The 25,119-nt window shown below is 38.1% G+C and overlaps 2 protein-coding genes across 2 annotated transcripts in view; one reads left to right on the top strand and one right to left on the bottom strand.

The window, feature by feature from the left end:
- Positions 1–8,223, bottom strand: part of gnai1 (guanine nucleotide binding protein (G protein), alpha inhibiting activity polypeptide 1) — a 30,062-nt gene extending 21,839 nt beyond the window's left edge. Inside the window, exon 1 of the mRNA XM_088348406.1 lies at positions 7,801–8,223. Within this exon, the coding sequence (XP_088204532.1) occupies positions 7,801–7,918 (118 nt within the window). The 5' untranslated portion in view covers positions 7,919–8,223. The remainder of the gene's footprint in view (positions 1–7,800) is intronic.
- Positions 8,224–14,872: 6,649 nt separating this feature from the next.
- Positions 14,873–24,909, top strand: cd36 (CD36 molecule (CD36 blood group)). The gene is made up of 12 exons (XM_088347206.1): positions 14,873–15,176; positions 15,289–15,449; positions 15,517–15,661; positions 18,703–18,858; positions 20,127–20,218; positions 20,289–20,338; positions 20,411–20,480; positions 20,543–20,730; positions 20,794–20,912; positions 22,212–22,285; positions 22,862–22,916; positions 23,523–24,909. The coding sequence occupies exons 1-12, from the start codon at positions 15,054–15,056 to the stop codon at positions 23,697–23,699; spliced, it is 1,410 nt and encodes a 469-aa protein (XP_088203332.1). The 5' UTR covers positions 14,873–15,053; the 3' UTR covers positions 23,700–24,909.
- Positions 24,910–25,119: the final 210 nt, after the last annotated feature.

The raw sequence follows: 25,119 nt of genomic DNA, 5'->3' as shown, positions 1-25,119 counted from the left end.
ATGAGATCGAATCTTCCTGTGTGGAGTTTGTATGTTCTCCCCGTGCTTGCGTGGGTTTCCACTGGGCACTCTGGTTTCCGTCCACATTCCAAAAACATGCCTTTATTGATGCCATTTGGTTTGCTAACAAACCGGCTCTATCTATCTCTATATATCTATCTCTCTTATGGAAGTGAGTGTCAGAAGCTGGTTCCCCACCAATCAAGAGCTGGTTCGCTTAGAGGTGCTTTTTTCCCTCTTGCCATTGGTCACTGTGCATGTATGTGTAAACAATGCCCAACTGAGTTCAAAGAGCCTTTTTCTTTGGTTTTCCACCTAACCTATCTGCTTGTATCTTACTTTGAGCATCGCTGTTCCAGGACTCACAACACATTAGGAAGCAGGAAAGAGGGAAGGGGGCACTAGGAGTGGAGAGTAATTTCATGCTTGTCCTCAGGGTTTTTTGTCAGTGCAGTCTGAAAAATGGTAAATGTAAGAAAAGGGCCGTTTCAAGTACAGTCCAAGCGCCAACCCAAACCCTAAAAAGATTTAAAAACCTCCTGTGTGGAGTTTGCAAGTTCTCCCCGTGCTTGCGTGGGTTTCCTTCGGGCACTCCGGTTTCCTTCCACATTCCAAAAACATGCATGTCAGGTTAATTGGGCGGTTCAAATTGTCCCTAGGTATGAATGAGCAAGCGAATTGCCAGTCCCCGTGTGCCCTGCGACTGGCTGGCAACCAGTTCAGGGTGTCCCCTGCCCACTGCCCGAAGATAGCTGGGATGGGCTCCAGCACCCCCGCGACCCTTCTGAGGATAAGCGGTGTAGATAATGGGTGGGTGGATAAATAAAACAAAAATCCTACAAAAGAAATACTACAAAAACAAAAAACTACTACAAAATTGAATATCATATATAGTCTTTAGAAACATGTAACTTTTATACTATTCTATTTTCAATCTGAGAAGGAAAAGAAATACGATAGAAATACTACAAAAATACTAATACTGCAAAAGAATAATACAGAAATACTACAACAAAAGTACTAAAAAAACACTATAAAACTGAATAGATTTAAGTGGTTAACTATATATTACTTTTTTTCAGTCTGAAAAGAAAATAATGCCACATAAATACTACAAAAGTCCTACTACAGTAATACTATAATACACAAATACTACACATATTCTACTACAGGAGTACTACAAACATCCTACAACAGGGGTCGGGAACCTATGGCTCGCGAGCCATATATGGCTCTTTCTATGAGTAGCTGTGGCTCGGAGACAAATTTGATTGCATGCAAATTTTCTCCATCTCGTCCAAAACGTAAGCAACTAAACCTGTTCAAATACTCACAAAGCCAAACCAAATATTTCAAAGAAGTTGTGCTTGGCAGTATATATAGGGCACGTTTTTCACTACAATTTACAGTCAAGGTGTTGCACGAAAAAAAAAAAAAAAAAAAAAAAAAAAAACTCGTTCTGGCTGTACATCGCTAAACAATCTGTTATATAAAACCTCACTATATTATCTGTCTTCAGTGTTGAGATACCTTATGATGAATCAGAACACACTGTAAATACGCCAAAACAAGAGAACTTAAAGTTTTTTGATTGGGTGAGTGGGAGGGATGGGTGGAGCTATGCAAAAAGTGCAAGCACTCCCTCCCATCTCTCGCCCTACGCCGTCTGCGCCATAGATAAGCACATCAGGCTCCCTGTTTGCAGAATGTTGTGACGTTTTTACAAAATAACTGCTTACATCTGGTTTTGAAACCAATATGTGTGGAAAAAAAAGGGTCAAAATGAGTTTAACCGATCTTGAGTAATTGCAAGAAAGACACAAGTTTAAAGTGGTATGTTTGTTGATTTTGGGACACGGGCTCTGGCATTATTCTCTTTTCATAATTTTTATCAAATCATCAAAAATAAATATGCTGAAGACTAAGCTTTTGTCTGGGGTGCGGGTTTAGCAATTTAGTAAATTTGTCTCAAAATATATGGTGTGGCTCTTTCCCAAAATAAAATGAATATATTTTGCTTTTATGGCTCTTTGAGTCAAAAAGGTTCCCGACCCCTGTCCTACAACATAAATCCCTCAAAAATACCACTACAGAAATACTACAAAACAAAATATCAAATTCAGGCCTGAAAAACAGGAAACTAATATTTTATTTTTCTTTCAGTCTGAAAAGAAAACACTACTACAGAAATGCTGTCAATTTATTATTCCCTTATTTCTTGATTGTTATAAGGCCACAAGAGCCAATACTGATATCGCCAACCGTGTAGAGTACAGATACCTAAAAAAAAGGCTACTTACTCATTGGTGTTGAGAGATATACCGAATTTATTTGATAATGTAACACGCACTTGTGTATAATGCACCCCCCTATTTTTTGATTAATTGGTATTCACTTCTTTTTAGCTCAAACTAAGCATTGTAAGTGAAAAATGGTGTTGTATACATGCGGCAGTGATTAGAATTATTTATTGACAACGTAAACACAATACCAACATAAAATGTCTGACGTTTTGATTTAAATGTCCTCCAAAGTCCTATTCGTCAGCATTTATGCCAAATAGTTTTTTCCCTTGTTGTGAAAAAAAAAGAAAAGAAAAATCAGATACAATTGTTTTCTTTCAGGACGACTTTGCGTTTTCTCCATTATCTAAGATTCATCTCTGGTACTATAAATAAAAAAATAGTGTGATAATGAGATAAAATCGAAGGCATTTTCATTTGTTATCTTCATCACTAGTGGTCTGGTAATTAGCATTCAGCGCACTCACTGCCACAACATGGTTTTGAGTCCTCTTGCATCCAATGCTTTGCGATTGTGGTCAGCGCTATTTTTCGACTGAGCATTTATTGCACAAATAGGGTAATATAATTCCGTAAAACCTCATGTATAACAAATACCCAAACTTTTAAATATGGTAAGATTTATGTTAATTTGCTCTAGTATGCCTGCCTTTATTTCATAATATAGTTTTATCAGGTGGTTATTTGATATCAACAAAATACTGTAAAATGTTCCTTGCAAAAGCTTTTTTCAGAAGATTGTATAATTTTTCCCACAGTGCATTAAAAATAATTCTGTTCAGAATTGATATTATGTATTTATTGCATCAGTTTGAATTATTTTTCTGGTACTATTGTGACAATGCTTTAATTAAAAGAAGACATTTTTCTTTGAATATCTCATCAAGAACAGAAGAGCATATTTCCTGAATTTAGCTTTATTACATTTTCAGTACTAGCGATGACCATACAACGGCTATGAGGCAAATTTAACCAACTTTTCATTCTTTCTTTTTCATTCTTTTTTATTTTTCGTCCTTTTCTCTTTTTTGTGAGTTCTTTAAAAATAGTCAGAATTCCCATCTCTACAAGTAGACTTCGGTCAAAGGACGTCACCGAGATGTTTCCTTTTTGCTCAGAAAATGTCAAATTGTTTGACACGCAACTCATGTTTTAAGTAACGAAAATAGTTGCTTTCCCTGGTAACTAGTCATTTCTACTATAGAGTATTCAGTTACGGACTCAATTACTTTTTACAAGACATACAGAGTAACTATGACTAATCACTTTTTTAAAGTGCCCAACACTGCCGCTTAATAACCATTGAAATAAACAAACAGTGCCTCTGCTTGGCAAGGCCAAGTACTGCCAGCAACATAATTGAAACTCATGATATAATTGTACTAATTCACGCACCATCATACTATTGATCATAGACATACATTGATACTTTATTTTTTAGCAAATGTTCAGATTACCTCATGGAAAACGTTATGTCCAAATCATGCATACAAACATTTTGTTTAATATAAAGCTTTTGCAACACTGTTGGAAATGCTTTGAATGTCGAATCCATGTTTTGCTATACAGCAAAGCTAGAAAAAGGAAGCAAACAACTTTTTTTGCAACAAAGAGCGCTTTACTCTTTTAATGCTTTGATTCTCAGTTGTTTTTATTTTTTTAAGCTCTCTCCTAGCTTCAGTAACATGAACAGGCGCACACGCCAGAGTTACCAGGTTACACGTCGGGACGGAATCCACAACTCGTAGACTTTCTTCTAGATCTATTGTAATTCAAACAGCTTGTGGTCAAAATTCCCAGCAAACAAAAATATTTTTTTATGCGACGCGATGAGAACAAACTTGACTTAACAGGCCATGGCAAGTTTCATAAGGCCTCCCAAAAGCACCTGAGGAATGCTCTGAATCAGTGCCTCTCAAACTATTTTTAGCGACATGCCCCTTGTGAAATAAAGATATGTATTTATCTTTCCTGGATTCAGATAATATATAAACATAATTTGAAATAACAATAAACTATTATCTGTTGTGATCAATATTGCATCTTCATTCTCCTGATTGTCTTCCTTTAGTTTTTATACACACATGCGACACACAAACAAATCCTAATAACAGTAGACAAAAGTTGAGAGGAAAAATAGAAATATTACTTTGTTAAGTGTTTTTTGATGTGGCAAATAATTTAGCTCATTTTGATAATACTCATTTTAAAATTCTTTAAAGAAAAAAATGGTTGGTTGGGGCGGCACGGCGGATGAGTGGTCATCGCGTCCAAAACACAGTTCTGAGGTCATGGGATCGAATCCTCCTGTGCGGAGTTTGCATGTCTTGTGTTTGCGTGGGGTTCCCCGGACACTCCGGTTTCCTCCAACATTCCAAAAACATGTATGTCAGGTTAATTGGCAGGTTCAAATTGTCCCTAGGTGTGAATGAGAGAGTGAGTTGTCTGTCTCTGTGCGCCCTGTGACTGGCTGGCAACTAGTTCAGGGTGTCCCCTGCCCACTGCCCAAAGATAGCTGGGATGGGCTCCAGCACCCCCGCGACCCTACTGAGGATAAGCGGTGTAGTAATGATTTGAATAATATGAAAAATACACGAAACATTATATAAATAGGCATTTCTTTTAATAGTCGTAGGAATTATCATCTATTTTGATAACATGAGCCTTACCTAGGGTGAGCTGACATGATTGTCTGCCATTTTGCTGCTACCCAAAACCTAGCAAAAGTCACAATAGAACGCACATAATTGAAAACATATCTTGCAACATTTTTCTTTTTTTTTTGCTTCCGTTGTTGGCAAATGAAAGTGTGAAAAACAATATATACTATTGCATAAAAACTGAAATTTTTTTTTTTTATATATATATATATATATATATATCACACACACACACACACACACACACACACACACACACACACACACACACACACACACACACACACACACACACACACACACACACTACTTGGGAACTGTATCAAATTGCTCCTGCTAAATGTTATTGTTACAACGAGTTCTTCTTAATTTTATCATAATTATTATTATAAGTTAGGGGAGTTTTTCTAAGCACTTAGTTGTATTGTTTTTTTTTTTTGCCTATTCATCTTGACAGTCTTATATCATTCTTGTCTTCAAAGTCTTTATATTAGATGTTTTACCCCGGAGTGCCATGTCTAATCTTGCTGCATACAATGTTTCACATCGCTCATATGAATGACAATAAAGACAATTATAATTCTAATGTAGTTTAAATGTTAAAAAAACATTGCAGTGCAACTTCTTGTTTTTTTCCCAGAGATAAATTAATACTGAAAGTATAACAAATGTGATTGACTTCATCAAGTTAATGACATTATGTATCAGAAGAAAAGTGGTATGGTTTGGTCACTCTGGAGCTTTTGTAGTATGCAATCTTCCTTCTGCTTTGTACACTAGTTCATGGTAAAACTACAAAATACAGCAATTTTTAGTGGTCAAATATTACAGTGTCCCATTAAAATAATTTTGCAAATGTTCTTTCTTCTTTTTAATAAGTGCTGCAATTAGCTTTGTATACATTTGTATAAATTTATTTATTTTTAGTAGTAAATTAGCTGAATAATTTTCCCATTTTGATTTTTTTCTATTACAAATAAATAATAATGTAACACATACTTTCTAATGATTAGTTTTCCTGACATAGTGACTTTTGCTTTATCAACTGATTTAATTATAAAGGCTTCTTTTTTAAAGTATTTTGATTCTAATGTACCCCCATTTGAGATGCACTGAATATTAACAACTCTAGCAAAAATAAAAAATAAATCAAAAGAATCCAGGATGCAAGACTGAATAAGGTGATTTAACTTGATATTCAAGATTCAGTGATGTTCTGGTAACCCACATTGAGCTTGTGTGTGTATGTCAACATTTGCCAAAGCATGGAAATGTTTCTCACCTTGGGTCCCAGGTTAAAAGCACAGCAGTATTGCTTTTGAGTGCTAAAAAAGTCAAATTAAAATCTAATCATCGCGGTATTTATTCATGCTAATCTGTCGTAATGTGACTTAAATAACTTATTTTCCACTGAATGATTTTGGTGTACACTATGTGTGAGGCCTCTTATTTCGGCAAAGCACACAAAAACAATTTCAATTATTAATTAACAAAAGGAAACAATTAACTCTTTGAACAAAAAACAGGTTTACGATACAATTATACAATACGTAAACATGTGCCAAAGGGAGTAGGCTGAAGTTGAAGCTTTTATGTGCCTACCCCTATTCCATTTTTGTCCTTGCAGCGAAAACATACTCAAAATCAAAACAAGAAAAACAGCACTCTAACCCACAAAGGGGAAATTAGAAAACAAATAAATGACATTTTAAACTTATAATAGTATCCCTAGTGAATCCGATAACATTTAATAAACAAAGCAACTTGATATGTTACTCTTCTTTAGTACATTTGAAGATTGCATAGTACACAATTTTTTTTGGGTGGGGGTGTAAATTAGCCACATTTTTAAAGTCATAATCTAAATTGTTCCATAGAAGAATTGCATTTCGGTTGGCACGATTATTTTTCAATTTTGTGCGAGAATATCAGACCTTGAAGTTATGGATTCCTCTTAGATGATGCTTATCTGCTTTGTAGAGTAACAACTGTTGAATATTTGTTGGTGCTTACTTGCTTAGTATACTAAGAATAAGGATTTAAGTTTTTCTATAATCGTGAAACTTTCACATAATTGATTTCATAAACAAGTTGGCAGTATGCACAATCTTTATAGTTTTTTTCTGTAATCTAGTAAAATATTCTGTTTGCTGTTATATGCATTTCCCAAAATTTCCACACAATAACTGAAATAAGGCCAAATGAATGAACTGAGCATTACTATAGGAAGGGTTTTTGGTCAAATATATGCATGCATCTACTCATAACTGCAATATTCTTAGATACATTGGATCGTATGCTATTTTTATGTCTCAAGCTTATAAACACCTCGAGAAACTTATATTCTTTAGAAAGAAGCAAATAATCAAATCACAGAGCTATTAATACTTAGCTTCGAAGTAGTTTGTGCGAGAATATCAGACCTTGAAGTTATGGATTCCTCTTAGATGATGCTTATCTGCTTATCTGTCATTAAAATTGTATTTTAATGACCGATTTTGGGTGTGTTTGTGGAAAATTACATTTACGAGGGCGTTAACAGCTCACAAATTTTATTGTCTTTTGGTTGTTATGCCACATGAGTAGATTATAATGAAATTAATAATAGCAACACATTGAAACGGGTGTTACTGGATTAATTTAAAACTAAAACATTGAAACACAAAAATGTTGCGTTCACATACCAAAGTATGTGAAAGTAGGCGGTGACATAGCACAAAAGTAACCGATAAGAAAATACACATTTCGGGGACTTGAGAGCTGGGCGTAGACCACCACAACTCGCCCTCCGCCCTGTGGCTAGCGGGCTCCATCCCACGACGGTTTGTCTATCTTACCGAGCAACAGCAGCTTGACCTCGCGGGCTGCCTTCTCTCCGTCGTCCCGCAGGTTCCTGTCAATCATTTTACTCCGTTCCACCGCCGCCTTGTCCTCGGTGCTCAGCGTGCAGCCCATCCTCGAGCGACTCAATCGGCTTCACTAAACCCACATGAAATGGTTAAACTGTTCTCCCTACGCCAGCTAACACACGCCCTTTTTGTAAGGAAAAAAAGGCCCCAAAAATCTGTCTGTGAGGCTTAAAGTGGACCTTTCTCTCCAGAAAAAAGTGAGTCCTCTCTTTCGAGGCGCTGAGTGCGTAGTATCCGAGAAGGTCGCTAAGTTTTCGGGATGGAAAAGCCTGGGTGGTCCCTCTCACACCGACTGGTGCTCCGCTCCATTCGTTGCGGCAGCAGCAGTTGAAATGCGTGCTGGGGGACTAGTCATTAGACAAAGGAAGAACGGGGCACACTTCCGAGTAATTCTTCAGAATAAAACCAAACTGCCGCGCATCGAACACACCCGCCCATTAAACAGGAAGGGATCACGATTAAATTCGATTGTTTGTTTGGAAAAAGAGGTTCTTCACAGTATTTGATTCCAATTCTTTATTGTGAATAATTTTGTTTATAACTGTAAAAGTAAGAGACATTACAATACTTTACTGTGAAATCGGACTTTGAAATATAACAGTAAACAACGCTAGCCGCTGACTTTACAGATGCACAATCACTCGTGCTCAACAAATTACCTGTAATGTAAACCATACATGTATAGAATACATTGTATACAGTACTGTATTTTAAAAGCTCCATTGAAAAAAACGCAGACATTTTTCCATTCAAAAATTCACAGCAATGTTGCGTTAACAGTACAATCGAACTGTAAGGCAAACCAAAATACCAGAAAAAAAATTCAAACAAACAAGCCAGGGGAAATGCAAGTTACATAAAATACCAATATCATTACAAATATGATGGATTTTGATGACTTTCTGTTTTTTTATAAACTTTATAGATATAATTTAGTGTTTTGCTTCACACTGAAAGGCAGTGGAAGAGATTTTTCGAGCATTTTTTTTGCATTTGGGAATGGATAATATAGCTACGGTGATAGGATTATTATAGAATTAACAATAAAGATTTATTTTTGCTTCAACGTATTCGTCACTGAGTCATAATATTATATAAGACAAGACAAGTACAATATATTTCCAAAATAGTTGGAACCCATTGTCAATCTTATCAGCAATAATTACCGTACAGTATTTATTGCCGTAGAGGATGCAGAACAGCTGGCACAAGACCGCCAGCATTGGAAAAACCTGGTTCATCTGGTCGGCTCAACGCACAGGGACGGGACCCCCCGACCTTCGCTGGAGCAATAAGTAAGTAAGTAAGTAAGTATTTATGAAAATACTATTGATATTTTTTGTGTAACGTCATGCACATCCGCCAATGTAAACAGACGGCCATATTGAATGGGCCCGTCAGACGGTTTGGTGTTGTATGACTGTACAATAATTGTGGTGGATGTTCAAATGAAGGTGGAACGCACCGTTTCTTTGTGACCTAACCTTTTTTTTTAAGTACCGGTACTTTGTGAGCAGGGTTGGGTAGGGTTACTTTAACTTGATTGCTTTCAATTACTTTTGGATTACTCCAATACCAAATATGCTAATAAAACACAAAAGAAACTAAATATAAATAAAATTATGACTCACAACACGTGGTAAGCTTTCTCTCCTGGCTTTGATCTCTTTAATCTCCGGCAAAACTGACATAAAATGTGACAGAAACAAAATGAAAATAAATCCAAACAGCTTGCCAACATAATTTTTGCCGTTCCATGTGTTCCATTACTCCCCAAGCCTGCACAAAATTTAGTAATTTTATTCATATTTAGTTTCTTTTGTCTTTTATTAGCATATTTGGTATTGGAGTAATCCCAAGGTAATTGAAAGTAATCAAGTTAAAGTAACCCTACCCAACCCTGTCTGTGAGTATAGGGCAGAAGGAGAATAAATCACTTAGTCAATGCGACCCTGATGCGCGTCAAAAAGCCTATCAGAAAATAGTGCGCTCTTTTCCTGCTGAAAGGAACTGGTAGGGCGGGACCCAAAAGTAGGTCGCGGCTCCTTTTCAGTGGGTCGTGGGCCTTTGCTTTGGCAAAATAATGCTAAGAAAAAAATGAAGGTCAACTACACACCTTGGGCACTTTAAACAGTAGATGGCGATAATACCTTGCTCAATCACTTCTCCTTTTTAGTCAATCGACACCGTAACAATCATGTTTGAGAAAAAACACATTTCATTTCATTGTGAATTTGTTGGTTTTGTTACCTTTTTCTACCCATAATAATGGGTCCCAAGAAAGTTAGCAATAAGAGGAAGGAAAAGCGGAAATCAGTGACAACAACGATTTAGTGGAAGAAGGAAAATATTGTGGAATACGAAATTGATGCACGAGTGTCATCTACTGAAGTGCCTTTGAAAGGATGAGTTTTACAAGAATATGATTATTTATTATCTACTTTATCAAGTAATTATCAATGTTTAGATACACGTTCTATAATTAGTTTGGGTACTGGGAATACATTTGACTGTCCTTGCTTCAAACTGCACAATTATTTTATACATTTTAGAAGTGAAATTATTTCCTAAATCTGATCTTGACTTGTTATTTGGGTGGAATGGTGGGTCCTGAAGTCAGACTGGTTGAGAGCCACTGCTTTAGAGAGAACCCGGAGTGTCGTTAAAAGCCTGGCCGAAAACAGTCCACCCTTATCTGGTGAGTGGAGGGCAGAGCAAGGCCTACTTAGTGCAATGTATGGCCCGGGCACGCTAAAAAGCCTGGCAGATTATTGTGAGCTTTTCACAGGTGAAACAAGTCCAAAAGAACCTTAAATGAACCCTCAACCCCCCTCCACATGTTTGTCTACAGTAAGTATGGGTGTTGTTTATTGATCAGTGAAAAATTGTGACTGCAAAATAACCTGGAACATTCTTGTACGATTGCCACAACTCAATTAAAGCTTTGTTTGCCATAATTCGGAGTTTAATCACAAAACCAACAATTTAAACTTATGCACACACCCATCCAATATGGCCACCGCTGCCAGTGTTGCCCGGATGTAGGTAATGTGATAGGAACTATCCGTGGTAGGCCATCAGGGCCCACAAGGGATTTTGTTTTGGCCTAAAAAATGTCAAAGTCACCCGCTGTAAATCTATTTTGTCCATACTTAAATAATTCCAAACTGTTTGTCAGCTTCCTTTCATTGCTTCCCCCTTGACATCAGTTTACGATAAAGTTGTTGGATTAAGTTGCTAACAAAATGTTGAAAGAGCCAAATTGGGATAAAACAAGTACAAAACCATATGTTTGGAACCACAAAAAAATGAAAAGCTTTTATTAGCCTTAAAACGAAATCAGCTCATATTGTATTTATTAACTGTATCTATCTATCTATATTCATTTGGAAAATGTTAAGAATGTGTGTGTCATGTTTGTTTTACAGAAAAAATACAGTTTTCAATGATCAACATTTTTTTTAAAACGCCAGAAAGCCACTGGGGAGTGCCAAAGAGCCAGATCGGGCTCCAGAGCCACTTGTTGATGACCCCCGGACATTAGCCAATCAAATTTCGAGTTGGCAACATCAAGGCTTCTTGCAAGCAAGAAACATCAGCGAGTAGGTGGTAATGCAAAAAAGTCTCAAATCTATTATTCTACTAAATTATAGTAAAATGTTTTCCCTCAACAGTGAACTTTTAACTCATTTAAACTTAGAAGGTTTTACAGTAAGCAACTTTAATGTCAAGCAACTCAGAATCTCTAAAAAAAAAAAAAAAACTCACAACAAAATGTTATTTAAAATATGGACTTTTTAGTGAAACAAAATATAAACTATGAAATACAAGAATAAACTTTACATTTGTTATGTATGTATACTGTTTATCCCAGAAAAACACAGAAAACATAAATTAAAACATTTAAAGGTGGTGTCTGCGGCTTGAATTTTTTTCTTCTCTCTCCGCCATCTCCTGGCTTAAAGTCATGATCACAGCCACAGTCAGCTCATTTTCTCAATAACTAGTCATCCATCCATCCATCCATTATCTGCTCTGCTTATCCTCAGTAGGGTCGCAGTGGTGCTGGAGCCCATCCCAGCTATCTTCAGGCAGTGAACAAGGGACATCCTGAACTGGTTGCCAGCCAGTCGCAGGGCACACAGAGACAGACAATTCGCTCACTCATTCACACCTAGGGACAATCTGGACTGGCCCATAACTCTGACATGCATGTTTTTGGAACGTGGAAGGAAACCAGAGTGCCCGAAGGAAACCCACGCAAGCACGGGGAGAACTTGCAAACTCCACACAGGAGGTTTTTAAATCTTTTTTAGGGTTAGGGTTGGCGCTTGGACTGTACTTGAAACGGCCCTTTTCTTACATTCACCATTTTTCAGACTGCACGGACAAAAAACCCTGAGGACAAGCATGAAATTACTCTCCACTCCGAGTGTCCCCTCCCCTCTTTCCTGCTTCCTAATGTGTTGTGAGTCCTGGAACAGCGATGCTCAAAGTAAGATACAAGCAGATAGGTGAGGTGGAAAACCAAAGAAAAAGGCTCTTTGAACTCAGTTGGGCATTGTTTACACATGCATATTGACCAATGGCAAGAGGGAAAAAAGCGCCTCTAAGCCAACCAGCTCTTGATTGGTGGGGAACCAGCTTCTGACACTTACTTCCAAAGCCACTGATTCAGAGCATTCCTCAGATAGATATATAGAGATAGATAGAGCCGGTTTGTTAGCAAACCAAATGGCATCACTGAAGGCCTTGGTGTGAAATGCACTGCCCGACACTGCCATCAATATATAAACAGGCTAAGGTTTTTGCTTAATTTGTGAGATTTGTTTTTTTCTAAACAGAAGTAAAAAAAAAATCAAACATTGTTTTCTGCCTACAATACAATTGCATGACACAGATGCACATTTAATTATAGATGTGCGTATTTGTGAAAAAAAGGGAACATATTAGGTACATCTACATACTGTATATGTTCCCATGGGAACAAAAGCCTGCGAGCGGTAAAAGACAGACACGGTCCCCATGCCTGCTCATTCATCCGTACATCAGTCATTGTTTGTGGTTTAAATAATTCAGCCGCTGGAGTCAAGTGCGAGCCTCTGCAGTCAACAGCCCGGCCAAAGGTTGTTGGCGAGACAACAAGTTCCTGTAGCATAAACAACTGTCCAACAGTGGTTTTTGTGTGGGAAGGAAGTGGGGAGGGGGCTTTTATAGGGGAGTTTAGAGGCATTTGTGGTTGTTGGCTTGTGGTCGTGAAAGTGAGTTGGGAGGGTTAATTTAAAAATGTATTCCAATGCAGCTACTAGTTACCTGTTGAAAAATGTAGTCAGTTACATAATCCAAGAACCACAATATTTTAGTAATTAACCAATGTGACTTAACTTTATGCTTGTCACCGGAGTTTTTTGTTAGTGTAGCATGAAAATGGTGAAAGTAAGAAGAGGCCTGTTTCAAGTACAGTCCAAACGCCAAACCAAACCTCGAAAAAGAGGAAAAAGGAAGAATTTATTCGAGTGAATCTAAGAAATGCACATACTTGCACAAGCAACAAAAAGAGCTTGAAAGAAGCTGCAATGATGACAGAAGCCAGAAAATAGGTCAACACAAAAAAAATTATTGAGTGAGTCTATAAAATGCACATACTGTACAGTACTTACACAAGCTTGACAAAGGCTGCGTGATAACAGGAGCCAGTAGATGGCGCCAAAAAGTTTGAAAATTCTGCTGTAATTTAGTTGTGGTAGGTCTTTTTTTTGGTAACTGTTACGGAATATAATTACATTTTTTTTGTATCCTAATTACATAATGCTGTTACATGTATTCCATTACTTCCTAAGCCTTATTAGAAAAACAACCTGAACCAGTGCAAGCCACTGACATGTGCATCTGTGTAATGTAAGCATAACAGGCAAAATAAACAAAGTAAAATACAGGCATGTCAAACATACAGCTCACAGCCTCTTGGGTGATTCAATTCAGCCCGCCATAAATTTCTGACTATGTGAAAAAAAAAAAAACAATTATCCAGTGCATTCTTATCAACAGTTATGATTTATTTATTCTTTAAATAAATGAGAAACAAATGCTCAGTATGGCCGCTAGAGAGCAGAAATTGATATACAGTACAGTACTCAGCCAGCTTAGTAGTAGTAGTGTATTGATTTTATGTAATCTAACCTTATTGCAAATGCACTGCTAAAAGTTATATTCTGTATTTCATTTTGATCTATTTCAACTAGGTACGACAATTAAGGGAAAAACATTTTTTTCAAAGCTCCCGCTCAAGTTTGTATAGCGTGTAAAAATACATTGCCTCAATTGTTTGAATAACCGAGTTAACGCATTCAGTTTCCAAACATGAAAATAATTTTCTGCTCATTGTTTGTAAATAAAAGTGTTATACATAGAAAAGATCATTTGTCATCCGTGATAATTATGCGTGGGGTAGGCTACTTAGGTAGTCTGAATGATAAAGCATAACACTGAAAAACAAAACTAAAAATTTCCAGTTGAAATTATTTTATAAATCCGGCCTACACGAAAGTCTTAACAACCCTGGTCTAAAGGGCCAATTTAATTGCCTCTTTTCCACCATACCCCACAAAACAATTGCGTGCCATTGTCCATTATCTAGTGGTGACTTACGCTGCCCTCCAGTGGTAAAACGAGAGCGCTCACAGCAATTTGTCAGCTTCTGGCACAAACATCCAAATCAAAAATTGACGTCACGTCTTGGAGCTAATCAAACTGAGCCTCCAGATAAGCCACAAGCTACCCAGCATGAGAGATGCTCTAAAACTGACAGTAAAAATATCATGTGGACACGCGGAGATGATCTTTTTTTTTTTTTTTTTTTTTGCTTTGCTCCTAGTAGTTAGCGCTTGTTTACTAAAGAACTGAAAAAAATATTTAACTCAAGACTGACTAATGAGGATCTGAAGTACTCTTATCAGAAGAGCATAATGTTGACTTTATCCTGCACGTGAGTCATTTGGAAGACACTCCGGTCAACCTTTCGACTGGTTATCACCTGCTCAGATTGTGTCGGCCGTATATAGAGAAAAAAGGTGTGCACCTTCTACTTGACATCGGCCGTGCTGACACTGAACCCTGCGACGAGCGGCGCATACAAAAGAAAGAGACGCTGCAAAGGCACAGTCGTGAATACTTGGGGGGAGATGGGCTGCTGTACCAGGAGCTGCGCACTTATCACCGGAGCCGTCATCGGTGCGGCGGTGGCCCTGCTGGGGGGCATCCTCATCCCAGTGGGGAACAACCTCATTCAAGAAACTGTGTTTCAGGTATGTGGTTCAGTTCAGTAGAATCAGTTTATCTGATTTTGGCAAAAAAAATTGTCAGCGACCATCTGTGCCGTTAGTCGGGTTAAAAATAGTCCTGTCTGTCGGGATCAAGGAAGCCGTGATTGCGAACGGAACACCGGCTTTCGACAACTGGTTGGCGCCGGGGGGAGCGGTCTACAGACAGTTCTGGTTCTTCGACATCCAGAACCCCAGGGAGGTGGTGCAGGAAGGTTCCAACCCGGTGGTCGTGGAGAGGGGACCTTACACCTACATGTAAGGTTTGATTCCCCAACCCAACTACTATTTACTATACATCACGTTGACAATCAAACTCTCGCAGGACCAGATACTTACCCAAAGCGAACATCACCTTCAATCCCAACAACACGGTCTCCTTCTTGCTCCCGATGGGTGCCATTTTTGAGCCGTCCTTGTCGGTAGGCACCGAGGACGACATCATCACCTCCCTGAACTTGGCAGTGGCGGTGAGTAAGAGCCGAGCAGCTGTGCTATGATAAATGACCCACGGAGCATCACTCATCAGCTGAGGACAAATTTTGCCCAAAATATCCGGACATAAATCCTCCCTCATCTTTTCTTTTCCTTACAAATAATGCTACAGATTCATACTGGACTATTGCCGTATGCCATCTGATGCCAATTGCTGTTATAGACATCAAAAATTGACAGTGAATCTTTTACCTTCAACCCAATCGATTTTTATAGCGACTGCTGTATACCAAACCTTGTTATTCACGTCCATCCCTGATAGTTGCTAACTCTAATTTAATCAATCGTTTCTCGACCATTACTCCCAAGTTTGAACATGTTAACCAGCCTACATGGACTTAATAGCACCTAATCACTGATGATACGACATCAGGAAAAACCGGGTCTCAAAAATACTTGAATTTAATTATTTACATCATTATTTCATATTATTTGGTCCCCGTGGAGAAATTAATTTTCACCGACTGTACAGAGGGGATTACAGTCAGTGCTGGAGCAGCAGTGTGCGCCCAATAACCTTTTTACAGCACCTCGTATTACCAGGCAGTCTCCCATCTGAGTACTAAACAGGCCAGACCCTGCTTAGCTTCAGGAGATCGGGCATCCTACGGGTTGTATGGCCTAAACAGGTCAAGATGAAGAAGGTATCAATGATCTGGGATCAAACTCATTAACCATAGGTGACACTGTAAATGTCTCCAATAATATAAGCCTCATTAATCATCTGTGACTCCTTATTTGAAATCAAATAACAATCCCTATTGGTCACAGAAATTGGACGGATGCTCTTAGATTTACCATCTTTCATCCTAAATCAAGTAACCATACATATAAGATTCCGATTTTTCCCTCAACCTTTTTTTTTGAGCAATTCCAGATATATTTTTTGAAATCCAAACTCAAGCAAATAAATCATTCCTATTTGCTAGAAAAGATAACTCATTAAGTCAAGTCAAGTCAAGTCATTTTTATTTGTACAGCCCTTAATCACAAAGAGTCTCAAAGGGCTGCACAGGTTATTGAACAGACTATTATTTCAGACTATTATTACACCATCCCCTGATCTGAAACCAACATGAGGGCAAGGAAAAACTCAAAAACCTCAAAATGAGGAAAATGAAGAAACCTTGAGAAGGGACCGCACATGTGGTAATCCCCCTTTCAGGATGACCAGGCTGCAATGGACGTTGCAATTACAAATAGTACAGAGATTGTCAACAACAAAAAAATATATAGGTTATTCATATGCTATAGAGTAGAAGTGTGTTTTAAGCTTAGATTTAAACATTTCCACTGAGGTTGCAGATCGGATCTCAGGGGGAAGAGCATTCCACAGCACCGGTGCCCGGATGGAGAACGCTCTCGAACCTGCGGAACACTTCTTGGCTCTTGGGATCACCAGTAGACCAGCGCTTTCAGGCTTCGGACCGGAACATAGGGGGAAATCAAATCTGAAAGATATGGGGGAGCAAGTCCATGTATGATTTTGTATAATACCAAGAGAACCTTGAAATCACATCTTAGGCTAACAGGGAGCCAATGTAGGTTAGCTAAAATCGGCATAATGTGATTGTACTTTCTTGTCCTAGTTAAAAGCCTCGCTGGAGCATTTTGTACCAGCTGAACACTCTTGATTCTGGATTTTGGGAGACCAGAGAGTAGTGCATTACAGTAATCAAGACGGGATGTAACAAACGCGTGAATTATAATCTCCGCATCCGACTGAGACAGCATAGGATGAATTTTAGCAATGTTGCGAAGATGGAAGAAAGCGGTTCTAGTAATTTTCTTCACGTGTGTTTGAAAGGACAGATCGGGGTCAAATATGACAACTAAATTTTTAACTGAGTCACTCTGTGTGATGTGACATTTGTCAATGTTCACAGCAGTTTTTGAGAATAAGTCACGGCATTTAGATGGACCAATAACTAACATTTTGGTCATTTCAGAATTAAGATGCAAGAAATTGAGTGACATCCACTCTTTTATCTCAGTGAGGCAAGCCTCCAAATTTTCACAATTTAGTGTGGCAGATTCCTCCGATGGAATATATAGTTGAGTGTCATCTGCACAGCAATGGAAACTAATATTATACTTGCGAATAATATAACCTAATGGAAGCATGTAAATGGCGAAAAGAAGGGGGCCAAGTACTGAACCCTGCGGAACCCCACAGGTAACACTAAAGGGCTCAGATGTCATTTCGCCATATTTAACACATTACTTATCATCTCTCATCCTGAAGTAAGTAAATGGCCATGCAGTATAAACTAAGTACCCAACCAATACGTTTTCAATTTTTACCTCGACCTAAGAAACCTGAATAATCTTCAGCAACTTTTCATTTGAAACCAAATAACAATCCCTATTGGTCATAGACATTGGACGGATTACTCATATAATTACTATCTTTCATCTTGAACCAGGGGTCAGCAACAAGCGGCTGAGGAGCCGCAAGCAGCTCCATGGTGCCTCCTAGTGGCTCCCTGGTGCTTTTAAAAAATATTGACCTCCGCTTAAAAAAACGGATTTATGTTCTGTGACTCTTCATTTAAAATCAAACAAGAATCTCTGTCAGTCACAGAAAACAGACCTAGGCAATTAAATTATCCCTCTTACCTACAAAAGATAACTCACAACTTATCATATTTTATTCTGAATCAAGTAATTGGCCATGCAGTAAATGTTCTTGAGTTTAGCCCTTTCACTGAAACCCAAATCATGCTCTGTACTCCTTTTCCATTCGAAGCCCAAGTTAAGAAAGGTATCTATTGTCACAACAAAAACGCTTTCCCTATGAGAAATGTACGGTAGTAATAAAAAATTGCTGCTCCATCATGGCGTTATGGAGTGTTACACAACTCTTTGCAGTTTTCCAATACTGATAAGAATTTTAAGGAGAGTGTCAGCATGACACTTATCTATTTCTAATCAGATTGTCATGCTTATGTATAAAAAAGTGATCTTATCTCTTTCGTAGAAACAAAAAAATTATCCTGTTTCTTTTTTGTATCAGGGGGTGTATTCAAAAATCCCAAATGCGTTCCATGCCATTCTGGAGACCATGATCAGAGCCAGCAACTCGTCCTTGTTCCAGCATCGAAGTGTGAGAGAACTGCTTTGGGGTTATAAGGACCCAATGCTGAAAGCCACCATCGGCCTTTTTGCACCTGTGAGTCAGACTGTTACAAATGCTCATGCCTTGAAAAATTGTGGTCTGACGAGTCCATTTATCCATCCATTTTCTGCACCGCTTATCCTTGGTCTCAAGAGTCTTCAAGCCAAATTCTCTTTAGTGAAACAATGAACATCATGTTCTCTTTGCAGGGACTAAAAATCATTGCAGTATGCGCTAGTCAAGAATGGGGACAAAAATCGCCTACAACGCTTCTATCATGACAATTGTCAGTTTTCAGACATTTATGGAATGTTCTTAAAAGAAAACGTGTTGTAACACAGTTGTAATCGTGACTTTTTCTTTTTTCACACGTGCCGGAGGCATAACATTCAAAGTTAATGATTAGTAAAAACAAGAAAGTCCATCAGTTTCAACACAAAATATCTCGTCTTTGCATTTAGTATTTTCATTTTAAAATAATTGGAGATATTTATTTTTTCCAATAGTTTTACCTTGTGACATTTGAAGAAATAATAATTCAATTTTATCAATTATTATTCTAAAGTTTTTACCTTATGTATATTTGTATTTTATCCTGACCAAACCCTGCCAGCCCCGTTTTTAAAATGTATTTCATAAAATAATATCGCATATTTATTCTTTAGCAATTCTTCACTTCTATTTTTATTTAATGTTTTGTTTGTACATTTTCCTTTTATTAAATATAGTATTCGCGTACTTTTTGCTTATTTTCCATACAATTCTAAGAGGGTGTATTCTTTAGCACTTTCTAGCGGTAGAAAAAAAATTATTTAAATAATAAGCAAAAATACATGAACTGTCATGTCTAGTAAACGTACATTTTTTTAAAGCAGTCGTGGGTCGAGAAAGGTATTTTATGTATTATTTTTTCGAAACATCAACTTCATCTAGAGGGAGCTGACATAATTGTCAGCCATCTTGCGTCTGCAATTACCCATAAACCTAAAAAAGGCTAGGATTAAAAATGAGCAGTAAAATAATGAATTTTGGTCACTTAGTATGTATTTTTCCTTGTGTTTTAGTACTTGTTTTTGGAATTTTACTATTTGATTTAGTTTTTTTTTTTTTTTTTCTCAAAAAAAATTTCATGTATTTTCTTGATAATACAATTTTAAATAATTCAATATTTGCATACTCATGTTTCAATCATTTTCATTATATACTTTTATCTGCATTTAACTACTTTCAACATTGTGCTTGGACAGGTGTACCTTACCTCCAGCATTTTTGCATTTTTGCAAGCATTAAATAACGAGTGAAATCTTCATGCTGTCCCCCAGTTCAACGACACTTTCGACGGTTACTACACAGTCTACACAGGGAAGGGAGACATCAGCAAAGTGGGCATGATTGACAAGTGGAAAGGATCTAAGTGAGCAGACCAGAAATTGACAGGATGATGATAACAGTATTTGAGACTCTTCTTATTGTTTTTGTTTTAGGACCTTGACGTTTTGGAACGACAAGTACTGCAACATGATCAATGGCACTGGTGAGGGAACAAAGGAAGCATGGAAAAATATACTTGTTCAGTAAATCACTGGACTTGACCTCTCTCTTCCAGATGGTTCTAACTTTGCTCCCTTTGTGGATCCGACAAAGCCCCTCTTTTTTTTTTCTTCGGACATCTGCAGGTAATTTAATTCCTTTCACACCAATCGCAAAGGCCACAAGAGGTCACTGCAATCACACGCAGGTCAGTGTCAGCAAGCTTCCAGTATTCCTTGGATCTGAAGGAGATCCCGGTATATCGCTTTGGACTGCTGCAGTCCACCTTAGCTTCGCCTGTAGACAACCCTGACAACCACTGCTACTGCCGAAATCCCAAGACCACCATGAACTGCACCATAGCAGGAGTGCTGGACCTCAGTTCCTGTCAAGACGGTGACTCGAGATCATCAGTCTGTCTGGAAAAACAGGAGTTTATTTGACTTTTTCTCTTTGCAGGACAGCCTATCTTCATCTCCTTGCCACACTTTCTCCACGGTTCTCCGTCCCTGCATAAGGCCATAAAGGGACTCAGCCCTCATGAGGAGCACCATGCTACCTACTTGGACGTGGAACCCGTAAGTCACCTTCTCACCGGAGATTAGTCGTTGTTGCATATACCTGTCAACATTAGCCAATTGCTCTCCTTATAATTGATCCCAATTCCCTGTATAAAGCGATAATAAATCTTATGAACACAAAGCGGGCCCTTTTTACTCACAGCAAGACGGATTATGTTCAATACCGCAACGATATGAATGTGACAAATTAGAGCCAGAAAGGGAGAATATAAAACGATTTTCAATGATCAAAACTTATAAATTCCGGGGTAAACATATAAGTAAGGGGAGTCAAACTTATTTTTAGCTCTGGAGCTGAATGGGAGAAAGCACTATCGCAGAGGGCAAACTAGAGATTAAATGGATAGAAAACAAAAGAAAGAAAGAAAGAAAGAAAGAAAGAAACAAAGAAAGTAAGAAAGAAAGAAAGAAAAAAAGAAAGAAAAAGAACAGCAGAGAGAGAGACAGGGAGATACAGAAAGCAAAAGAGAGAGAAAAAAATAGGGAGGGAAATAGAGAGAGACAGATTAGGAGAGCCAAATGGAAAAGGAGAAGAAAACCAAGAATAAAGAGAGGGATAGATAAAAGAGAGACATAAAGAGAGACATAAATAAGGGGAGAGAGAGAGAGAGAGAGCGAGAGAGAGAGAGAGAGAGAGAGAGATTGAAAAAGAAAAAGAAAGAGAGAGAGAGTAAAATGAAAGACAGAAGAAACAAGATAAATGGAAAGAGAGAAAAAGACAAAGAGAGAAATAAAGACATTGAGAGAGAAAGAAAGAAAGAGACAGACAAAAACAGAGAAAGAGCTAAAGAGAGAGAATGAGAGACAAAAAGAAAGAAGAATAAAGTGAGAGAAAAAAGAAAAAAGAGAGACAAAGATAGAGAGAGAAATAAAAGAGATAAAGAGAAAGAAAGAAAGAGAGAGACAGAGAGTGAAAGTGAGAGAGAGAGAGAACAAGAGAAAGAGATACAAAAGACAGAGAAAGAGAACACAGAGACATAAAAAGAGGGTGAACAGAAAACAAGAGAGGGAGACATAGAAAGAGAAAGAAAGAGAAAATGAAAGGGAAGAGAGATAAAGAGGGAGAGAGAAATATTTATTAGTCAACATTAAGTAGACACATTTAAAACTGCAGGTAGATTTTCTCTAACGCTTCTCTGGCCATTGTCCTTCGGGCCAGATTAAGACTCTTGGCGAGCCGAATCCGGGCCGTGGGCCACATGCATGACACCACTGGTGTAAGTTAACAGGTATATTATTGAGAGTGGCGATTTAGAAGAAACCTTCTCAAAACCATCCGTACGCTCTTCCCACCAGATTACGGGAATCACGCTTGGCTTCGCAAAAAGGATCCAGGTCAACATGATGTACGGACCATCCAAAGTTGTCACGTGAGTCACATTTTTCAAAATCTTGTTTTTTCTTGCCCCGGCTACCGTTTACGAGCAACATTCCCTTTAATGTTCGCACCGATACCAGAAGCTAAAAAGGATAGAGGCAAACAGGAAGCGCAGCGTGGTGTAGACTTTTTTTCAAATACAGAAAAGGACAATACCAGTGTAATTTGTGTGGTAAAGTGGTCTGCTATTGCGTCAACAGCAACAATTTACATAAAGACATGAACAAAGCTTATCTCCCAAAGAGCAACGGGCTGCAACAAAAAATCTAAACGTTCCACTGTTTCTGTACAAAAAACTGTTGTAACTATGGTAATGAGAGGCAATTAACACTTATTTGCATTACTGAATTTATTTTCAAAAAATTCATTGTGCAATGTGTACTGTTACCCAATGCAAAATCTATTGTAGCCCGGTCATCTTGGAAGTGGATTACCTCTTTGAGTTTTCCTTGCCCCCATGTCGGTTTCAGATCAGAGAATGGTATGATTGTGACCTGTGAAGCCCTTGAATCATTTTGTGATTAAGGGCTATACAAATAAATATGACTTGAGCTGACTTTATCTGCAGGGTATTGAAGAAAATCAACGAAAGCATAGTTTTTCCTCTGGTCTGGATGAATGAGGTAAATATGTCGACTCCTGGATTCTGCTGAAGTTTCCTACACTATCGAAACGTCCTACCGTAGGCTGAGCTGACAGCTGTTTAGGGCCATACCACCATAGGCCCGATTTTGGGAAGCTAAGCAGGCTGGTTGCTACTCGGATGGGAGACCACCTGAGAATATCAATAAGCGCTGCAAATAGGTAATTTGGTAACAATCTGCTGCAACAGCACTGACTGTACCTCTCGGTACAGTAGCTGAAAAGAAATTTCCCCAATATTATAATCATACTGCGAAATTCAGAAAAACTTTGACCAAAGACAAAAAAAGAGAGTTAGCACGCATGCATACTCCATGCTTAAAAAGCTACCAAAGTAAAAAACACCAGCTTTAAAAGCTGCGTCAGAAAACAGACTAAATAGAACTTTCAAAGGAATGTATCAGCGTTTTCAAAGAAGCGTATGATAGGTAGGACAAAACGTGCATATTTCACAGGAAATCTCTATCAGAGTTGTGTGTGCACATGCACACTGGGCATTGGTAGGACGTCTCGAAGGGTAGGAAGGTATTTCAGAACAACGGTCGGCATTTGCAAACGTTTCTGTTTTCTTCTATATTTATTTTCAGACGGCGGAAGTGGGCGGCGAGGCTGCAGCCTTGCTCAAGGAGGAGCTGGTGGACCGTATCAAAATGCTGGACGTGGTCCAGAAGGTTTTGTTGGGTTCGGGCTTGACCCTCTTTGCCATCTGCTTGATCTGGTACACGGCCGTTAGGTGCAAAAATGATAAGTCAGAAACTGTCTGACGCATTCGTTTCGATACAGACTTTGTATTTATGTCATCCATTTGATATTACTACTGTGATTTTTGTAAAGGACCTTCATTTGAGGACAATCATGACTCATGACTTCCTTTAAGTGCAATCTGATTGACTGCAGTGCCTTGCTCCCCCAAAGAACATTTTGTCATATTAGCATCTTTAGGGTTTCACCTTTTCAACCTTTTTCATTATATTTATAACAAAAAATCTGTAAAGTAAGTGCTCACTCAGCTCAGCCGACTGACTCCCGAAATTACCTGATGACTTCTGGATGATCTAATGTCTTCTTAAATGACTAACAAAAACAATTAGACTGGACCTGTGTGTCACTAGGTCTCAGTTTAAATTTGTGCCGCAGCACCACAAACCACTTCTTAAGACAACTATTAGTCAAACTCGCGTAAATCTGACCTTTTTAGGAAGGTCGCATGAAGTAATCCCTTTCTGAACGAATACCATAAAAATACCCATAAAAGCATATGGGAGACACAAATAACACATGGAACAAGATCCTCTGGTCAGATGAGACCAGAATGGAACTTTTTGGGCTGAAAGCAAACTGGTAAATTTGGCTTAAGAATAACACTGCACATCACCCTGAAAACACCATCCCCACTGTCAAACATGGTGGTGGCAGCATCATACTCTGGGGCCGCTTTTCTTCAGCCTGTACTAAGAAGAATAGTCTGAAAAAATAGTCTGTGTAATAACCTGTGAAGCCCTTTGAGACCCTTTGTGATTAAGGGCTATACAAATAAAAATGACTTGACTTGACTTAGAGTTGATGGGAAGATGAATGGAGTCAAATACTAGGCGATTCTGGCGCGAAATCTGTTGGAATCTGCAAGGGACCTGAAATGGGGCGCACGTTCACCTTCCAATAGGACAACCCTAAACATAAACGATCACCACCGTAAGTGACTTGAGCTGTTTTGTAAGGAAGAATGGGCAAATATTTGTGTTTCAAAATGTGTAAAATGTATGCAGACACACCCATAAATACATGGGGCTGTGATCTCAGCAAAAATAGATTTTACAAATTATGAACTTAAAGGGGGGCAACATACATGTACATTTTTTATTTGATAGGACAATTTTAAAAGGAGTATATACCGTATTTGCTTACTTGTCATGAATGTTTCTCACATATACAGTGCATCCGGAAAGTATTCACAGCGCTTCACTTTTTCCACATTTTGTTATGTTACAGCCTCATTCCAAATTGTATTAATTTAATCTCTTATCTCAAAATTCTACACAAAATACTCCATTATGACAATGTGAAAAAGTTTTTTTTTTTTACTTTTTTTGAATTTATTAAAAATAGAAAACTAAGAAATCACATTTACATAAGTATTCAGAGCCTTTGCCATGAAGCTCAAAATTGAGCTCAGGTGCATCTTTT

The sequence above is a fragment of the Urocampus carinirostris genome, chromosome 11, assembly GCF_059441175.1.
Source record: "Urocampus carinirostris isolate Australia breed hairy pipefish chromosome 11, RoL_Ucar_1.0, whole genome shotgun sequence".
NCBI classification, from domain to species: Eukaryota; Metazoa; Chordata; class Actinopteri; order Syngnathiformes; family Syngnathidae; genus Urocampus; species Urocampus carinirostris.
This window is presented reverse-complemented; position numbering and strand designations above follow the sequence as displayed.